Source organism: Pseudoliparis swirei, chromosome 20 (assembly GCF_029220125.1).
Source record: "Pseudoliparis swirei isolate HS2019 ecotype Mariana Trench chromosome 20, NWPU_hadal_v1, whole genome shotgun sequence".
NCBI classification, from domain to species: domain Eukaryota; kingdom Metazoa; phylum Chordata; class Actinopteri; order Perciformes; family Liparidae; genus Pseudoliparis; species Pseudoliparis swirei.
The window spans coordinates 6,065,989-6,086,732 of NC_079407.1; the positions used below are offsets into that span (position 1 = coordinate 6,065,989).

Sequence of the window (20,744 nt, forward strand, 5' to 3'; positions counted from 1 at the left end):
TCCCCCACCGGATTTTAAGATAATAAAGCAAAGCTGATATTATAAACACTTTAGTCACACTTAAAAGACATTATTGATCAGCTCAGTGCTCTTCCGTGTCCACACACACACACACACACACCTGCGTGCGAACCACGCACGCGCACGTGAGGAGGACAGGATTTTGGAGAGGATCACCGTGCGGTTGAGAGGGAGGGGCTCTAGAAGTGCGCGTATGAATCCTTCCTCCGCGGGACTGGCTGCGAGCAGGTATCCAGCATCTCTCTGCAGTCCACCGCTCAGCTGTCACACGCGCACAGCTCACAGGAAACTCTTCACGCCGCAGTCGGTAAGTGCAAAGTTTTGATTCCCCCCCCCCCCCCAAATGAACTCTTAATACGCGATGCGTAATATCATCGGCGCGCGTCGCTCTCTTTTTCATAATGCAAGGGTTGGGGGGGGGGGGGGGGGGAGCGTTGCCTTTAAAGTTTCTGTCTCTCCCGTTAGGAATCCTCAGAAAGCATGTAACACTTCTTACCTTCTTTTTTTCCTTCTTTTTTTCTTCTTTTTTTACAATTTATTGGGATGCGCAGTTAAAAAATAAATACATCTCTGCTTATTTTTTGCTGTACCTTGCAGCAGAGTAAAGTTGCATGCATTTATCTCTTTTTGTTGTTGTTAAAATTAACTTTGGGTTACAAACTGCTCTCAAAAAAGATCACTCCAAAAAATATACAATGTATAAGTGTCTATTTATATACCAACAACAATAACTGGGCTTATGTGAATGCTTAACTCTTTTATTTTCCATTGATTTCATTGACATCTAAGCCTAAGGTAGTGCATGCATTTGAATGACATAACTGATTTGCACATTATTCACGTCGTGTATGGGTACTTTCTTTTCCTATTCCGGAACAAGAGCGTCTGAATCTTTTTGGAGCCGATGAACATCTGCATGCATTGAGCAGTGGCTCATCTTCCCTCAGTCTGTCAGCAGCTGCCACAAACTAGCGTTGCCAAATTGCTTAACATATGAATGTGAGGAGGATGGGACCTGCCACTGCCCACATACACACCATTCCTCCTCTCGTGCAATCCTGCAGCTCCGTTCCCAGTCCTCTTTTGTTGATGCTGCTTCGAGTGAACCACGTCGAGTGATAAGCAAAGCGAGTAGGAGGGGAGGAAGGAGAGGAAGGAGAAGAGGAGGAGAATGAAGAGGAAGAGGTGAGGCAAGACGAGAAGAGGAGGAGGAAGAGGCAGTTTTTTAGCACCGGGAGAAGGGAGTGATACGTTCAAGAGAGACGAGATGGAAATGTTCGGTTGACGAACCTCTGGGCGGACGGCTTTGCTGCGGCTGGAATCCATTTCTCCCCACATCGAAAATCGGCAGAGTTTGATTTGAAAAGAAACACATCAGCACGCCTGTGAGCCTTATAACCTAAATCAGATAAAGATGAGATGGCATGTTTTACCCAAACCACAGTTCTAAACGCTGACGTTGCAGATTATTGAAACTCATCTCAAATGTCTCACTCTCCCACGTTCTTCCTCTTTTTGACCCCCGTTCCTCTCCCTCCTCCTCACACACACACACACACACACTTGCACGCAGAGTGTAAACAGCTTGTGATAGATAGGTCGCTTCACCCTGCCCTCGTCTGTTTGCAGTGTTGATCCCTTCAGCAGGCCCTGCTTCTCCTGTCCGCGGCGACCGTGATGAGTTACTACATGGATCCAGTTTCTTCCTACCCGGCTCTTCACCCCTGTGACCGTCTGGGCGCAATGGTAAGACCTGCCTCGTAAATTACGTCCGCGTTATGGTCGCCTCTGCTACCTGCCACACAGCCGGCCATCAATGAGCTGTGTGTGTGTGTGTGTGTTTGCTGTAGTGCAGGAATGTGCGCGGGTGCATATGAGCAATATGTGTGTTAGCAACTCAGCAACACAGTCTATTCAATTCAATTCAGTTTATTTTATGTAGCCCACTATCAGAAATTACAAATGTGCCTCAGTGGGCTTTACAATCTGTATACATACGACATCCCTGACCTTTTGACCTCTCACATCGGATCAGGACAAACTCCCAAGAAATAGAAAAAAACACTTTCACGGGGGAAAAAAAAAGAGAAGAAACCTTCAGGAGAGCAACAGAGGAGGACCCCTCTCCAGGATGGATAGATGCCATGTGTCCAGAAGGAATCATTACAGAGTTATAACACATTCAATGAGTATGACAGAGTGTATCTTAACCTTTTTGTTGTTGTTCCTGTTGAGTTTAGTCCACCAGAGTTGCACCAGCAGTGTCCTCATCTGTACATGCCGTTCCCTAAGATTTCGTCTATAAAGTTAGGAAACAGAGCTGTTGAACAAGACGAGACGTTTCTGCTGTGAAATCGCCCTTCTGAACTGCTCTGCGTTGCGCAACCACCGTGCGCCAAGATGCACTCCCCCCCCCACAGCAAGGAATATTGTAAATATTGAGACCCGCAGGCCTCCAACCCCGCCACTAACAAGTCAAATTGGAGTCAGACCATTCCCACCGAATAACGCTTCTTCTCAGCGGCAGCGCTCTTCGCGGCGGTCCGTTTGCAGGCTCCTAAACGCTTTCCAAATGAGAGAGCCGAGCACGGAGTCGGAGACGGCGGTAGCCGGGAACATTGGGATTCCTGTCAGATGAGCGCTTGAAGGGTGAAGGCCAAGGAGCGGCAAAATAAATGCCTCCATTTGTATGCAGAGCGCCGGCACATTAGGATAAGAGACTGAGGTTATATGCTAATGTCAACCCCGCCCCGGCCTGATAGAAAACAGAGAAGGATACAGCTCCCTGCGTCCTAATTGGCTCAGGTGGTGGGGGTTGCCTTTGAAATTGAGACGACTGTATACCTGGGCAGACTTGGTCAAAAGGTGAATCTGGATCACCTCGCTCTATTCTCTTGAATTTACATGAATTATCCGCAAAGAGCAGCGGGGCCCTGATCAGTTATATTTCCTATGTTTAGTGATTGACAGAGTCGCATATGCTTCACAAAGACCGCACGCGGTGAACGGAGAGCGGAAAAGCCACGAATTCAAGCCGCCGAAGTAGCAATTAAAAAAAAAAAGCCAGAAGCCACTTCACCGCGAAGGTGATCTTTGTTCGTTGAGAAATTATACGGCACAGTGTGAGGCCGCCAGCTACTTTAAGCATCTGTAACAAAAGCAAGCGCTCGCTCCTGACGTATGGCTTTGGTTTGGAACGGCATGCAGTCAGCCAGAACTGAGACACGCCCGTGCAATGGCAGAAAGGATATGCAGCGCGCCGCACGTTAATTAGGGAGGGATTTGAGACGCAGGTGTTTAAATATGTCACTGCAAAAAGAAGCGTGTCTGTGTGTGTCACTAATAAGAAAATATGACAACTCAGTTCCATAAATATCCGAAGAATAAATGAGAGCCCCGGAACTGCATCGTTGTTGATTACACCGGTCTGCTACTTTTTAGACATTGCAGCTCCTTCTCAATGTTAGGGGGCAGATACACTAAACTCACGTGACATTGAATGGATGAATGAATATGTACAAGTACCTGAATGATCATGTGGCAATGCACGAGAATATGGAGTCACAGCTCAGAATAATAATTTTAAAATAAAATCTCCATATATAAATATATATATAAATAAAAAGAAATCTCTATAAAAAAATAATATATATATATGTATGTATGTATATATATATGTATACATATATATATATATATATATGTATACAAATATATATGGATACACATATAGATGTATACACATATATATATACATATATGTATATAATAATAATAATAAAAAACAATATATATGTATATATATACAAATATATATAAATATATATAATAAAAAACAATATATATATATATATAAAAAACTATATATATATATATATATATTTTGTGATGTCTTGAGAGATAGGGATTTGATTGTGAGACGTGGGTACACGAATCAAGATGACAAGCAGTGGTTTCCAACTCAAAATTCTGCCTTTAAAAAAGATAACTCCGGCAGAATAGCCGACACAAAACAAACATAGGTATTCTTCTCCTTCATCGCCTCTGCTCCTCTTCTTTGTTCTTCCCCATGCCGGCTCTCCTCGGGTAATCAGCTGATCTCTTTCAGCTGGGCAGCAGCCTTGGCTCCGCCTGCCCTGCTGACTATGGGGATTGGAGTTTTTTACCCAGCTGCCATGATGGGTTGTAGTCTCTGCTGCAACAACTGGGAGGGGATATATCTCCCATTGATGACACTTCCTCTCATGACATCACAACATATAAATATTTTAATCAAGATGTGGCAGATGAAAGTTGAATTAAGTCAATATGACTCAAATATCTATAATGTGTGGACTGGAGATGCGCGCACAAATGCAGAACATGTGTAATGTGGAGTATTTATACTATTTCCAAATTCAAATGTAAAAGGCGTACCAAGTTGTCATTATCCATCCCTGCTGTCGATGTTATCTCCACTCTTATCAAAGTCAGTCTGTCTGTCTAATCCATAAATCATCCATGTGGCTTCCTCCATCCCTATCAACCCCCTCCCCCTTTTTTGCTGACTGGACCGATAGGAGAAGGCAGCGTCCCACGCAGACCACTATCGAACCTCGTAAACTACCCCCCCCGATGCTCTGGTCTTGTTTGCCATCCATAAAGCCGGCCGGCTACTGAGACATGCTGCGGTGCTTAAACAGGAGCTGCTTATCATATCGGCAGTCACTCCGTCAGCTACAAATATGACATGCAGCATATGACAGTCATTGATTTTTCGGGTCTTTTTGCAGGCTACAAATATGAAAAGATCAAGTCGTACGTCTTTAAAACTTTTGTGAAAGTTAGAGCAACAAGTGTGGAGAATGCATCATAAAGACTTTTTGTCATTACTCAAAATTGTATCTTAAAAAAAAAACTTTTCAAACCCGTATTTAACATGGAAAGTTAAAAGGGGCACAATTTATCTCCAGATACACTTGTGAGAAAAATGGCAATGGCCTGTTCACATGACCAATATCTATTGAGTTTCTTGTTTGTTGTCAAATGAAGCTTTTTGATACGCTAAAAATGGCCCAAGTGGCTATCTCCCTCCCTACTATCTCTTATATCCACAAAGAGCTTCATTTCTGTCCCGTCAAGTGCTGACTTTAGACTTCCCTTTCGCCGCGACCTCTTACGCAAAACACTTTTTTTTTTTGCGATAACGGGGATAAATCAACACGCCGTAAAAGATAAACCCAATGAGTCAAATTTAGCCCGCGGTGGTTATCTGCGCGGGAAAAAAAACCATAAAGCAAAATTGTCATCAAAATCCAAGGTCACGCTGTGGGCAGACGCCAAAGTTTGATCAGCTTTGCACGTTGAAGCAGATAAAACCAAAGCGTACAGAAGTAAATCAACTGTTCAGTAATATATATATATATATACATACATACATAAATATACAGTATTCTATTGTTCACTGAGGCTGAACCGTCCTGTGCGATGTTTCTCTCCAGAGGCACGGTGGAGGCGTGGCATTGGGACCTCCGACCCTCCTCCCAGGTGTGGTTCACCCCCAGCAGCAGTACTACCCATCACAGCCCCTTTACTTCCAGGACATACCCCTCCAGGAGGTGCCCAACGGACACGACCTGTGCCCTACAGGTAAGACGGGCGCTACGAGGCGACGCTTGCATTACGTCGTAGTTAATACTTACAAGTATCCTGTATTTATTCATCCTTAGAAGTGTTGCTCTGCAGCAATAAAAGAACCGTTTATACCCTATTTTGTATTCGTACTGTACATGCGTGAATATATAATAAGATAATAGTCACTAGTTCATTGTGAGTAAACAGCTCAAAGCAAACAGAAGACTTAGTTTTAACTGGAATGCGGGCAATTATTCACGCTCAAGCGTTCATATCTGCGATGCTGACACACACTCCTAAACTTCCTCATTGAGTTGTTTTAGAACGCACACACAGGGTCTCCGCTTGGCGTCTGCATGGAGGGAAGTTGGTGATGCTGACCCGGAGGGCAATGCCTTTACCAGATAGCGCTCCTCTCTCTCTTTTTCTCTCCGTCTCTCTCCTTTTTGTGTGTGCTGAAAACGACCAAATGCTGTGCATTTTTTATGCTTCCAATCCTCTTTTTCTCTTTTTTTCCTCTCTCTCTTCTTTTTTCAGATGAGTTTTATTTTAAACTGGAACATTCCTTCCAGTGCATTTCCCTGCCTGTGTTTGACTCCTCTCGGTCCTCAAATAGTGATTGATGCTGGCGGACTGGGACACACGCCACGGGAGTAGGGTAGGGGTGATAGGGGGGGGGGGGGGGTCGCGGGGGCACAAGCTTTCTTCTGTCACCTCCCTGAGCTGGATGCAGGGGGCAAGGCAGGGGTCTAAAGGGCGGCCATCTTTTTCCCAAGCTTCTGGTTTGGTCTCTAGAGAGGTGGAAGGGGGCCTGAGTGTACACATGTGTGTGTGTGTGAGAGGGAGTCAGGATTTGATGGGATTTGCTGATGTTTGTTGCCAGAGACACACTCCTTTGGAGCCCTCTCTTCATTTCTCCCAGCGCTAAACCGTTGACATAAACATTGCGGAGTGGAAAAAAAATGACCGAACGTTGACCTTTATTTTCTCCTCTTTCTTCTCATCTCCCTCCTAAATCCTAGGCGATGCAGACTAAGGTCCAAGAGCCTTCTATACAAGAGCGAGGGGTGCCACCATATTTGATTAGGATTTTGCACTTTTGGTATGCACGTCAAACCATGCGAGTTAGATGGGGTAAGAGTGTATCTGCACCCTTCCTAGTGACAAATGGTGTCCGACAAGGTGGAATACTGTCCCCTGCACTGTTTAATCTCTATATGGATGACCTCTCTAAGGAGTTAAAAAAGTGTAAGACAGGATGTATGGTGGGAGAAAGTCTCATTAATCATCTCATCTACGCTGACGACTTGGTGGTCCTGTCACCCTATAGTGCTGGCTTACAGCAATTGCTCAGAGTGTGCTCAAGGTATGGGGTGCACTATGATATCGAGTTCAACTCCAAAAAGAGTGTTATCATGATTGCAAAAACCAGGGAGGATCAGAAGCTACATTTTCCTTCATTCTTTTTGGGAGACCAGGAGCTAAATGTGGTTCAGAAATACAGGTATTTGGGTCACATCATCAGGAACGACCTCAGTGATGATGACGATGTGCAGAGGCAGTGTTGCAAACTGTATGCACAAGCCAACATGCTGGCACGTAAATGTCACATGTGTACAGAAGACGTTAAAACTGCTCTGTTTTGAGCCTACTGTACCCCTCTGTATACAGCCCACCTGTGGTGCAGTTATAGTAAAGGGAAAATGAAAAAGATGCAGGTGGCTTTCAATGATGCCTTCAGAATCCTGCTCAAGCTTCCGAGATGGACAAGTGCAAGTCAGATGTTTGTGAGCTGGAATGTTCCCACTTTTCATGCTGTTTTGAGGAATTTTATGTATATATTTAAATGTCGACTAAATGTCTCAGAGAATGTAGTTATAAAAGCCTTGGCTGACCCAGCACTGAGTGATACCAGGTATTCGTCTTGTTTCTGGAAGCAATGGAACACATGTTTGTATGTTTTTTAATCCAGAGTGATTTTTTTTGGCTGCAATGGCTGGACCGGTGTCCTCGTATTGTATTTTATATATTGTTGTTGTATTTGTGTTTGTTGTTTTATGGACCCATGAGTCTGGAATAAAGATATATATATATATATATATATAGCCACCTGGATATGTTGTTGGAGTCATTTAGCTCTCATTGGTGGGGTTTGTACTCATGGTTGGATGCACTTATTGTAATTTGCTTTGGATAAAAGCATCAGCAAAATGATATGTAATGTAATATCATATAGAGCTAGGTTCATATGCCGTCTGCGCTAATCTTAAAGGCAGCCAAATAACCTCTGACACAGTCTCCAACCCTGCAGCCGTTGCTTTGACTCATTTCTATCAAACTGAAAACATGGCTTCCCCTTGATTATTTTGAACTTGCAATTTCAGAACACCCATTCATTTGGTTCATAATTAGAGAGATGGGGGCACAAACTATTTCAGCTTCCCCCTGCCGTGAAAATGATTTGCCAACTGGGAGATTTGTACTTTGAGGTACTATGTGCGTAGCATTCATTTTCTAAACACCGAGGTTGTGCTAGTTTAATTATTATGATTATTTGTTCACTGAAAAGTGTTTCATGTAACAATTAGGGCAGATATCAGTCAGTGAGGATTTGCCGGAATACCATTATATAATGACTTCACGTCGGGTTACACCAGGTTTATGTATTTATTAAGATACGTGAAAATAAAACTGTCATTGGCATGAAAACAAATGTTGTAAATACAAACTCACATCACCTTTCACCACTCGAAACTGCTAACTTGTTCGCAAACAGATACTTATTTGCACATCGAGCAGTTATCATTCATCATCCATTCACGTGGAGTCGTGTTTCTGGCCACCTGGTCCAGTATTCATTCTCTTTGAGCTCTGTTTGCTGGCCTCTACCCACTCCTGAGGGAAATATCAGACTCTTCTGACTGCTAAATTCTCCGCTGTGTTCACCAGCTAGTTGCAAACTATTTATGTCTGCCGTTTGATGCTGAACAGGTGGTGCACAATGGGTTTTCTACAGCTTTTTCGGGGTTGACAACAGCTGCCTGCTGCAGCCGAAGATGAAGCTTGAACAATGAGCTGAACGTCACTGTAGAGCTTCTGAAAAACCTAAGGGGGGGGGGCTGCAGATTCCGGTGATAATTCTCTGCAGGTTCATCGGTACGAGCGAACCCCTTTCACATTGCAACACTTTTTTATTTGATGTACACTACCGTTCAAAAGTTTGGGGTCATCCAGACAATTTCGTGTCTTCCATGAAAACTCACTTTTATTAATCAAATTAATTGAAAATTTAATAGAAAATATAGTCAAGACATTGACAAGGTTAGAAATAATGATTAATATTTGAAGTATTAATTTTGTTCTTCAAACTCCAAGCTCAAAGGAAGGCCAGTTGGATAACTTATATCACCAGCATAACTGTTTTCAGCTGTGCTAGCATAATTGCATAAGGGTTTTCTAATCAGACATTAGTCTTCTAAGGCGATTAGCAAACACAATGTACCATTAGAACACTGGAGTGATAGTTGATGGAAATGGGCCTCTATACACCTCTGGAGATATTTCATTAGAAACCAGACATTTCCACCTAGAATAGTCATTTACCTCATTAACAATGTATAGTGTGTATTTTTGATTAATCTTATCTTTATTGAAAAAACAGTGCTTTTCTTTGAAAAATAAAGACATTTCTAAGTGACCCAAAACTTTTGAACGGTAGTGTAGTTTTGTCGTGAAAAATATTGATTATAGCCACTTTCTGATACCAGACTGAAGCTAAATCAAAACACTCTACCGGCGCATTAGTTCCGAGGTCATCAAGATACACAGGAGTACTACGTTGACAACATTCCTCACTTCCTCACACATTTGATGCCCTGTCTGGGAAATCGGCGTTGATATACTCTGTTTAACTTCTAAAGTGGGGAAGCTATTTGATTTTTTACAACTGGAGTCACTCCTTGGAGAATGGATTGGGTGTTGTTAAAATCAAATTTACTAGTGTGAGAAAGAAATAGCACAGAGCAGATGTTAGGCGGGGATGTTGGATGTGAAAGGAGCATCGCATGCTTGGCCCAGCGCCCGATGTCACACACACTGCTTCCTGACAACAGCCATGCCACGGCGATGTTTACACTAACCCAGCTCCACTCTTCACTATCCAACAACTCAAACCACAGGGCCTGTTGTAAACTCCCATTGTGGAAATCACTACTATCTCTTTGTGTGTGTGTGTGTGTGGGAACAGAGCGAGTGTGTATTTCTGCGTACTATCTCAATGAAACCCAGCCACGGATATCACTCACATGGATACACGCTCCACCAACATCCTGCAGTGATGCACACTCCACATATTCATTCATTAAATTCACACCCTGCACTCTGGTGTGTATTGTATTACAGCATCCTCCATTCAGTAAAGCAGGCCCCTACACACACACACACACAAACACACACACTCCCAGGCACTCATGAGTTCCCTGTACATTTAAACATGCCCTCCCATTTAGTGCACACAGACACAGCTGTGATCTGGCTCTCAGGGACCATTGGCCTGTGTTTTATTTGATGTGATTTGACAGCTGGACAGTTGGAAGAGGAGGGGAACTGGGTGGGAAGCGAAAAGAGAGTGGGCGGAATACAGTTTCAGGAGAGAAGACAGATACAGAGAGGGATAAGTCACAGGACCGAGACTGGGGTTGGCGGGGAGGAGAGGAGGCGAGGAGGGGAGGAGGATCTGGGACGTGGAGAGCCTTGAGGGGAGGGAGACAGGGGGGAGGGGGGGGCTTCGTCTCTGACGAGGGGCACGTCCTCACGGGCGCAGGCCCATTTTTTATTTCAAAAAGTAAACAGGCAGGCCGCGGGGGTCTGGGGGGTTATGGGAAAGGAGGAAACAGTGATGCTAATCAGGCCGGCGCACACTTCCCCCTCAGACAATAAAACAAAACAAGAGTGGAAACAAGGGGGGGGGGGGGAAACCCAGCAGACAACTGTGGAGGAATGGGGCTGCCGTGGCCCTGGGTCTGGACTGTATATTGTGATGACAGTTCTGAGGAAAGAGGTGTTAGTCAATAAAGAGAGGAAAAAGGTAATCGGTTATGACCACACTGCACATTTGTAGATGTTGAAGTATTTTTAGCAATTCTCGCAACCATTTGGGGTTTCCACAATCGGCTTCTGAGAAGCGGTGGCATTGTGCATCGACAATTATAGTAAAAAACACTCTGGAATTTTCGACCCCATGACTCACAGGACTGTTTTCTTGAGCTATAAAAAAATAATAACCAGGAGAATTTCTGGTGAATCAAATTGTTCATTTGATGAGTCGTTCATTGGAGGGTTATCGCATTCGTTTTGTGGCTCTTCGGCCAATTGAACGAAAGCCGTTTCAAAATATGAGACAAACGCCGCTTTGCTTCATGTTTGTATCAAAACAACACAATGCATACGCACATTTTAAGGTGTTACATTCTGCCTTTTTTTAATGACAAACACAGAGACCGATTGTACGTGCCCATTGGCCGTTGGCTGTACTATTTGTGGTGTGTACAAGTGCAACGCAATGCTAGCATTAGTGTGGTAAGTTCCTCCTGATAGCGCGTTGACTCATTACAAACCACTTCAGTTGGAGAACATGCAGTTCTGAAAAACGCGTACAATCACCGACGGCTGATGGTGCAACAGATGCCAGCTCATCAGGAAAGGGGGCGCTTTAATGAACCCTTCGAGAGACCTCCCATTGTTTTAATGTTTATATTGTGAGCTTAGCTAAATCCACACAACGTTAACTACAATGAGTGTACGCCGGTAATGGAAAGAGTGAACACCTCTTACCGTTTCTCGTAATGCGCGTTTATTGTTGAATCCCGTAGGAGCTGAAGGTCAACCCTCCCCTATTATCCCTCAATATAAAGAACGTTCGACAATTAACAGCAGACAACAAGCAGCGGCTCCATCACCACGGCCGGATCATTATCGTTTCAGAGTGTACAGCTCGGTTGAGTGATGCTATTGTGTATTTTGTAGTGTACAACCTTCATTTACTCAATGAGAAATAAATTAAAGTCTCAGACTGATGTACTTTCCCTTCAGCTACGGGGACCAATGGAGCTTTATCGGAGAGCGTGGTGGGAACAGAGAGGAGGAGGGAGGGCAAGACAAGAAGAGGGAGGTCTGGGAGGCACAGAGACTCGCAGGGGGTGGGGATAATTGAATTATCTGCACAATGGAGTGATGGGGGGGGGCGCGTGGTGCCGCTAATGGAGGAAGAGATGTCCTTTTTACCGAAGCTAATTGTTCAGAAAAGAGCTGAGCCTTTGTTCGGGAGGCCCTGCGACTTTGCATGCACACCATTTAATCAAGCGCGGAGACGCACACACAGAAACACACACACCTGCAGAGATGTGTTTTTTATGACTTTTGGAGGCATAACATACACTTACATTTATTTATTTTAGATTTACCATTACTCCAACCAGCTTAATCTTAACCCTAGCTGTTAACTTACTAACTTGCACCTGAACCTAATAGTCTTCATTCTAAAATGGGATGATTTACATGGGACGTGCTATTGTTCATAGTTTGTCCACCAAAAAAAGTCCCCACAATGTGACTGTATCATCTGATGTATGTCCCCACAATACTGGTAAAACAGGCGCACACACACACCATTCCTGTCCCAGCTAACCCTCTGATCTCAGCAGGAGTGCATTCAGCCTGTGGCAACTTCAGACAGCATCCGCCACAGATAGAGCTGAGACTGAGCTACGAGACATAGACCACAAGGACCCCACTGTTTGACTGTTTACCGTCTCTTTCTGTGTGTGTATGTGTGTGTCCATCACCCATGAGTGTGTGCTTGGGTGTCTGTAAATGAGAATGACCACACGCTAAATGCATGGCTATCCACGCAGCGTACCCAACCTGTCAGGCCATTCCCGTTGTCTGCGGCGTTTTTTACACTTCGTCGCAGCTAAGACTCCATGTTTACGAATGAGAACAAAAGCATAGCGCTGAAATCAAAATGCTATCGTGACTTGCCGGCGAGGGCACCGACACCAAAGACAAATATCACTTGACAGCTGTATTGATTGCTCTCAATCTAATAACCTTTCGGTTAACTCTGTGAAAAGTAGCAGGTGCAACGGCCACATCGAGACCGGCAGACAACACAGATGTGCCGGCGACGCACTCAGACAGAAAGAGAGAGAGAGAGAGAGAGAAGCTAGGGGAGAGAAAGCTGCTTTATCGAGGGCTGCAACACAAAGTGAGTAACTGTCAAAACCATGGCAACAGCATGTGCCAGGTGAGGAAAGAGAGACACTGGAACCAAAAGTTGTTTGATATGTCCTCGAGAGCACGAGCACACACACTGGCGGATTGTTTCATGAGTGTGAGACAATTAACAATCCCTTTATTTAAATAGGAAACTAGGCAGTTTGTTTCAATAATATATATATATATTTTAAGTTGGTATCGTGGAAAACTTTGACTCAAGCTGTTCCTGCAGTTTGACAGCGAGATCCCCGTGGAGATAAGCTGAATGTTGAATTGTTCAGATTTTTTTTTTTATGGAAATCATTTCCCTCGTGTCAGTGTCCTGTTTGTGAAAATGTGTTTGCCTTCAAGGTCATTGGACACCAGGCTATCTTCGGGCCAGGGAAATGGTCATTGCTCTGAGTGCCAGATCAGTAACACTGTGTTCTGAGACGCACGGATGGAATATATCTTCACATGATTTCTGGAAACGGGAATTCAAAGAAACAATGCGTGGCCGGCAAATTGCCCGCTTACGACTACAATTCCACCCCAATAGTTGTTTTTTATCTTATCAGTTTTACTCTGCACTCTGAAATGAATGAAGTGTCTTTGATTTAAAAAATACATATTCCTAATAAAATATGGATGCAAAGAAGGGAAGACCCAAACTGAAGTGGGCTGTGGTGACGACAGCCCCGATATTAGTCGGCAACACCATTAAACCCCTAATGGCGGCCCTTAGGCACAAAAGGACCAGGGCTGTCCTTTTCAGAACAAATATGAGGGAGTTCATTAACAGAAAACAAAGAGGTCCAGTCAGAGAGAGTGACTGGCTGACCGAGATGAAGTGAGAGGTACCGTTTCCCCGCCCCTTCCATTCTTCTCCTCCATCACCCCCTCGTCTTTGCCCCCGGTGAGGCAGATCCTCTCACCACAGAACCCACCAGCACTCTTCCCAGACGAGGCTCCTATCAGGCCAATGAAACCTGATCCGGGGCTGCTAATGGAGCCGGTGAAGTACCACCGGTTGAAAAATCCATGCGTGATCAATATCCCCGGCCTCCATGCATATGCCCGTACAGTATACGCGCAGAAGTATCATATTGATGTGCATCATAGTTTGTGTCATGTGACTTACTAAACAAGATTTGCATCTATGGAAAAAGAGGGCTGGTGCCTCAGAGAAACCCATTTAGATTGTTTCATCAATGAACAAAAGACTGCACTATATTTCCTGCGCAAATTACTATTATAGTCCGTTATAACGATGTGTTGTTACCATGGGAGCTGTTCCTGAATAGCAATGGTTCAATCAGTGAAGCCTTGCTGTGGCTAAAAATCTCAATCTCTCTCTCTTGGATATGTTATTTTTTTCCCAGTGGCAGAACCAATTTCTGATTCTATTTCCAGTAAGGCATGGCCATTGTTCCCGATTACTGTATATAAGAAAGCTCGACGTATGAAACAGGCAATACCAAATGAGTATGAGACATTTTGCCCTGTTTAAAGTTCATTTTTAACGATGGTATCGGTGACAAGAGACAGTTTGATTGATTTTGATTTTCGCGCCTAACCATAAACGTGCTATCACACACTTCATTTCAATTCAAGAATATCTATGAATAACATGATATTGCACCTATTTGCAAATACGTATCCTCCGGCGTTACAAATGCCTAACAAAGATGGGTAAAAGAACAGAAAAAGACATGGTTGTCTTTGTATTGATCAGTACAAGGTGAACAGGAAATACTCTGAGGTGTTTATGAGGGTGAGTTACAAGTTATGAGGAAGCCTGGACCTGCAGAATATAGGACAGACAGGCCAGACTGCCCTTTTAGTTGGCGGTTCTCCACACATAAACTAGGCTACAGCTAAACCGTTCAAAGCTATTTTAAGCTCTTAAACCATACCAAAAAAAACCTTTGCTCTCGTTCATACCCATGTATCGCAATACCCTGCCTAAGAGTTTCCAAAATGGTAATATGCTGTTTTGTGTCTCCTACATAATACGCTTATAACGTTTGATTACAATTTGTTCAGGGACCTACATGGCGCTAGTTATCTTATTACATGTTTAAAAAAACTGTGTTTCTTCTTCTTCATAAAATTAGGTATGGTGGAGATGTTTGGGAAGGAACGTGTTACAGCAGTACCACAGCTCCTTCTCTCCCCGGGTGTTTCTCGTCCCCGTCAAACGCGAACAATTTGCGGGAACATGGACACTCCTGACTGCGTCTGAGGACGTGAAGGGGTCTTGGTTACAAGTTGCTTCTCACTGAGAGGCGGGGGAGGTGGGAGTGCGCTCGCGCGCCTCGGCGTGTGCTCGTTTGCGTGTATGTGCTCGCGCGCAAGGGGTGGTGCGGGGGTGGGCGGGGTGGTAGTGTAATTGAATTGTGAATCAACTGGCAAAGTCAGCCCCAAACACCGCCCCCTTCAGCTGCCGTCGCACTCCTGCTCTCCGCTATGCAACGCCCACAGCCAGAGATAGAGAGGAAGAAGTGAGCGAGTGAGTGAGAAAGAACGAGGAAAAGAGGGAGTGTGTACATGTACCGGAGAGAGAAGAAAAGACAAGTTAGAAGTAAAAGAAACTGAACCGTCTTTCAGAGGGAGAAATTAGAAGAAACAAGCCGCCAGTAGATTTGACCGGCGGCGCCGAAGGAAGAGAAGACTTGCCCTCATATTGTGGGGTTTGGCTTTTTTTGGGGGGGGTGGGGGGTGGGGGGGTAGGGTGGGGGGTGAGCTGTTAGAATACAAGAGAAGAGGGACGCGGCGTCATCAAAGCAAACCGATCGGATGGTCATGACGGCAGCTGTCGAAATGAAACCGACGTTAACCATCATAAAGGCTGAAAAGATGGACGGTGAGTAGGCTCGACTGCAACTCTTCTGTGAGCGCTTGACAGTTACTCCGAGACTCGCGTTACTCCCGGAGGTTTTTACTTGTAACGGCGCCGGCTCGCGCTCACGCTGACAGCGATAGTTTCTCGGCAATTACGGGAGCCGAGAGGGACACGATGTCCCGAACGCGATTCAGCGTTGAGGACGATTGCTCAATATTGGACAACACGCAACACTTGAGAGAAAATGCAATCACGCCGGAGGCTATACAGTCATGCCATATCATCCTCAGCCTGTGTGTGTGTGTGTGTGCTCGCGCGTGCGTGTGTGTGTTTCTCATGTTTATTGAATCAGTGTCTTGACTGGCGTACCCTTATTATAATTACTGATACGACATGTGCAATGGGAAATAAGGGCTAGTACAGTACTATTGTTAAGCTTGTGTCACAAGAGTATGATGTCATGTTTAGGCAAAGTCAATTGGTCACACCACATAATAACCAAAGCATTTCATTCACACACAATTACCATGTTTACATATATATGTTGTAATATCCTTTCATGTGGATGACACTTTCAGACACACTTGCATGTTAACAAACTACTTTTTTCAGATTTTTCTTTTTTTTCACGTTTCCTTGAAGTTCTGTCACATTGTGTTCATGACGTTTGTTGCTTAATTTGACTACAGATACATGCTTTGCAGTTTTCTCGTACTCTCTTTCTCCCTGCCTCGATTTCACTGTTTCTGCCTGCCTCTCTCTCTCTCTCTCTCTCTCTCTCTCTCTCTCTCTCTCTCTCTCTCTCTCTCTCTCTCTCTCTCTCTCTCTCTCTCTCTCTCTCTCTCTCTCCCCCCCACCATCTAAATGCCCATCTTCTGACCCTACATTCGGTGCATATCTTGGAGAGCCAGGGCATTCTGCCCAGCCGGCATGGGAGAAAGGCCGTAGTGCCTAATCACTGCCCTCCCAACCAACCCCTGCTGTCTCCTCCTCCTCCTCCTCCTCCACCTCCCCCTCCCTCCCTTCTCCTCCTCCACCTCCCCCTCCTCTGCGGTGGTTGAAACTGACTTTCCAGAGGGAAGGAGAGGCAGGCTGAGGTGATGAATCTGCAGTGCTGAGGCTTGACCCCGCTGCCCGGAGGACTTGGCCTGCTGCTGGGGTAGTCCGGGGCAAATGAGCGGGGTTTGGATTCAAACCATCGTGTGGTTTCACTTCTCTCTCTCTTTTTTGCCCAGAGTGATGTTACACATGGCGGCACGTTTGGACGACTTGCATCCAGCAGCTTTTGACATTAACAAATCCCCCGTGCATGTGCAGCTCGGGTGGCGTCGAGCCTCTCAGCGGAGCGGGTCGAGCAGCATCCGATGCGCCGTGGACATTTGATACTAATTGCTCGTGTTGACCCACTGAGGGGGCTGCGACTCGCCGCTTTAACTGCCCTCGCCGCGCATACCTGCAGAGCGTAGATCCCGCACATGCACACCTCACACGCTCGCGTATTAAAAAAAAAAGTGCTGACGGCTACAGTTAAGTTGCCAAAGCGTAGCGCGACGATCTTGCAAAATCACTCCTGTCTCACACACACACACACACACACACACACACACACACACACACACACACACACACACACACACACACACACACACACACACACACACACACACACACACACACACACACACACACACACACGCACACACGCTTTGTTCTGTTCACTTATTGCTAATAGCATGCCGGTAGATAAGTGCCCCGCACACGTCCAAGGCTGCTCCTGATCCCAATGAGACACAAGAGTCATGTTCAGTGTTGCAGGCACGCAGAGGACCACGACGGGCCCTCTGCTTTGAAAAACGTGCGGAAAATAGATAAGGTCTCCGTACAAAGCCGGAATGCATTTGTTGATTTGCGGGGATTTGTGAGAGCAGCAGCTGTCCCGACGGACACGGCAGAGCAAAACGGCATTGTGGGAACGATGGATGCCGTCTCTTTCTGTTTTTTGTTGTTTCTCTGAACACTTGCAGCCACGTACTGTATGTACGTCTTCATCCCCACCTGACTGGACCGTTTGTTTTCCTTTGCCGATGGAAGTGCAACCAGTGTCCGCTCTCTCTCTCTCTCCCCCCCAGTGGAGGTAATTCCTTTTTTAAAGCGCTCACACTGTGCCAGGGGTCAGAGGTGCACCCAAACACGGCATCTAAAGTTCCAACCCGGGCCTTTTATTCCTCTCTTCAGTCACAGCGGTCAATTCCTGACTCGGCACATTTGCTTCCACGTAACCCAGCTTATTATTGAAAGCGTCACGTAGCCATAACAAAACTTTGTTTTAACGATAGCGGGGGAGCTTCACCAGGAAGGTGTTGGATTGTGAAACGACGGACATGAAAGAGCAAGTGCTCGCGTGTTGTGACGTTCTCATGGAGCGTACGGGGCCGTGTGTGAGCGGGAGGCGGCAGTCTAAAGAGGTTTGTATTTTAAAGATTACGATATTTAGTGAATGGCAGAAAAAAAAAATCACGGAAAAAAAAGAGTGTATGCGACTGAATCTCTCGGCGTGGTAATTGATCACGCATTACGTCTAAAACCATTTCAATATCACACGTAGCTAAAATATCCCACGATATTTACTTTATTGTTCTCTCGATGTTCCACACATTTCCTATCGCACGGGGACACGCCTACAAAACACGCATCCCATTTAGAGATTGCCGAATGCAAGAGTATTCCGAAAAGTGGGTTTCGAGAAGGTTCAATGAAGCCCATTGTTCTCAGGTTATCTGAGTACAGATGTAACGTGCGAGAGTCGTCAATCATTTACACTACAAGGAGTCGTCCGCTTTCGATTCGAGTGAGTCGCTCCTCCTCTCTTCCTCTGCAGGTCGGGGTTCAGCGGCCGGCAGGAATGTGTGTGAGCATATGCCCTGCTGGGTGGCAGAGAGGGAGTGGGAGGCTCACTGGTTTTTTTATCGGATCAAAACACCCCTGTGTGTAATAACTGGCGTGCCTGATGCTTCTTCTGAGAGCCCTTATACGGCATCTCCATCACACACACACACACAAGCACGTACAGGCCATGCCACACGAATGACTCTCAGAGAGGGGGAGGGGGGGGGGGGTGGTAGCCTGTGTCAGAACAGAGTGGGGGGGTTACATAAGCGCCAGGTTGTTTTTCTTGCTTCGGTGCGTTTGTGTCAGCACTCCTCCAGCAGCACGCTGTAATATATGCCAATGTGTGTGTGAGGGTGCGTGGCCGCCTGGCAGCTGTGCAAACAGCGTCTGGGCGATCCGGGTTTCTCTCGACGCCGTCGGCCCCGTCGGTGAACCGGGGGGCCGAATCGACGCAAACCAAAAAGCCGCTTTCTGTCTGACGTGCGGCGCCGTATCGGCAGACTGAGGACGATACTGTTCGCCCCGGCCAGAACTCGACAGGTCAGCCGCCGCTCGCGTGTCATTGGCCGGTGACTCGGCGCCTCGAGGGCAGCCGATACCAGCTCTTTCCTCAATGGACCCTCCCTGTGTCGGTCAGACGTGTCAACAGACTGGGGCGAACGCACATGAAGTGGCTTTGTTTGCGTTCCAACAGTGGATTCCGGGTCAGTCATTCTTTCCCGCCTCGCTCGGCGATTCCAAAGCGTTTCCATTTCCCATCCATTCGGTCGGCGTTTGTTCGTCGCTCCTTCGTTCGCCCCCCCCCCCCCCCCCGTCATCTGCTGCGTTGCCCACGTAAACATACAAGCGTCGTGACGCGCCGGTCCTATCTCGACGCCTCCCCCGGTGACTACACGCCTTAATCTTTGCTTATAAAGCTGAGTCATAAAGCAAGGCGTGTTCGCGCCAGATACAGCCGTCTGCCAAATAGTAAGCATATGGTGTGTGAGAGAGAGAGGGGGTGGGGTGTTTGAGGGAGGGAGAAAGAGAGGCCTTCCAAGGTGTGGCTGATATGATGGTTAGCAAATAGTCTTTGTTATGCAAAAAAATAAATATGTAGAGAATCAAAAATGACTCGAGTTGCCCTCTCGGTCTTCGACAGCTTTTAATTTTACTCCCTTTCCCACGAGAAGCAGACAAGCAAAACAAAAAAAGGGGAATATGTTCCTTGGCTGGTGCAATAACGCATTAATAAGCTTTCTTTTCGACGATTCTTTTTCAATCTTTCACCCGCCCACTCGTACAATTCCTCGTCAAGTGTTCCTCCCCCGCCTTTCCCTTTTCTCCCCGTGCCTTTTCTGTCGGCCACATGGGTTTCTCGCACGCCACCTTGATGTGGTGTGCAGTGAGATCCTGTGGAGTCAACTTTTGTCCCCGCTTGTGTAGTCCCCGAGTCACGGCACCAGACGCCCGACTGTTGACTGAGGACTAACTGGCCCGATGATGCCGCCCCAAAATGGCTCCGTGACCTCCCACGTACCGCAACATCGTCAGCAGTGTTTTACAACTCTTTACCTCCTCTTATTTAGGTTTCACGGTTCCACGTTTGAGGAGCCGTGGAAACTGGGCCGGTTTAGAAGCGCGGCTGCTTTGGGAGTCAGTCCGGGGGTCCTGGCAGGCGGCGGGCTTCGCCTCACAGCGGATGCTCGCGGCTCTCCTCAACAAGGCCGTGTCGCTCATTTAGTCTGGCGTACGTTGCGGATATTTCCTTTCCCCCTCCGTTCTCTCTTTGTTTAGTCTGCGTCCGCTGCTCGCCACCTGTTTTTGGAGTCAGCGCGCTGCTTTTGTAATCAGGTGACTGAAAAACGGGGGGCACAGCCACAGGCTTGCATTTTTTTTGGTGTGTCAGCCCCACAGCGTCAGACTTCTATCGAGATGAGGACGGGCGTAGGTGAGACTCTGCGGTGCTCGCGATGAGCCTCGACTCCAGAGGCAGTCGGAAAAAGAAAGAATAAAAACTTCCACCGAGAGTCCCCACTGCCGCGGCTGCCAGAACACATGTGCCTCACATTGGACCGCCTCTGGAGTTTCGCCGAGAGAGTAAAAGCAGCTGGATTCCATTGCCTGCCCAGACTGACGTCTC

The 20,744-nt window shown here is 46.2% G+C and overlaps 1 protein-coding gene across 6 annotated transcripts in view; it reads left to right on the forward strand.

Annotated features, from left to right (window-relative positions):
- Positions 1-255: 255 nt before the first annotated feature.
- ets1 (v-ets avian erythroblastosis virus E26 oncogene homolog 1) overlaps positions 256-20,744 on the forward strand; it is a 36,075-nt gene continuing 15,586 nt past the window's right edge. For 2 of the 6 annotated variants that reach the window (XM_056441337.1, XM_056441341.1), the window contains exons 1-3: positions 256-328; positions 1,651-1,767; positions 5,502-5,649. In XM_056441337.1, coding sequence (XP_056297312.1) covers positions 1,699-1,767; positions 5,502-5,649 — 217 coding nt within the window. In that variant the 5' untranslated portion in view covers positions 256-328; positions 1,651-1,698. Of the gene's footprint in view, positions 329-801; positions 817-1,639; positions 1,768-5,501; positions 5,650-15,472; positions 15,755-17,437; positions 18,199-20,744 lie in introns of those variants that run through there. The other 4 variants (XM_056441339.1, XM_056441340.1, XM_056441342.1 and 1 more) reach the window with 4 other exon arrangements.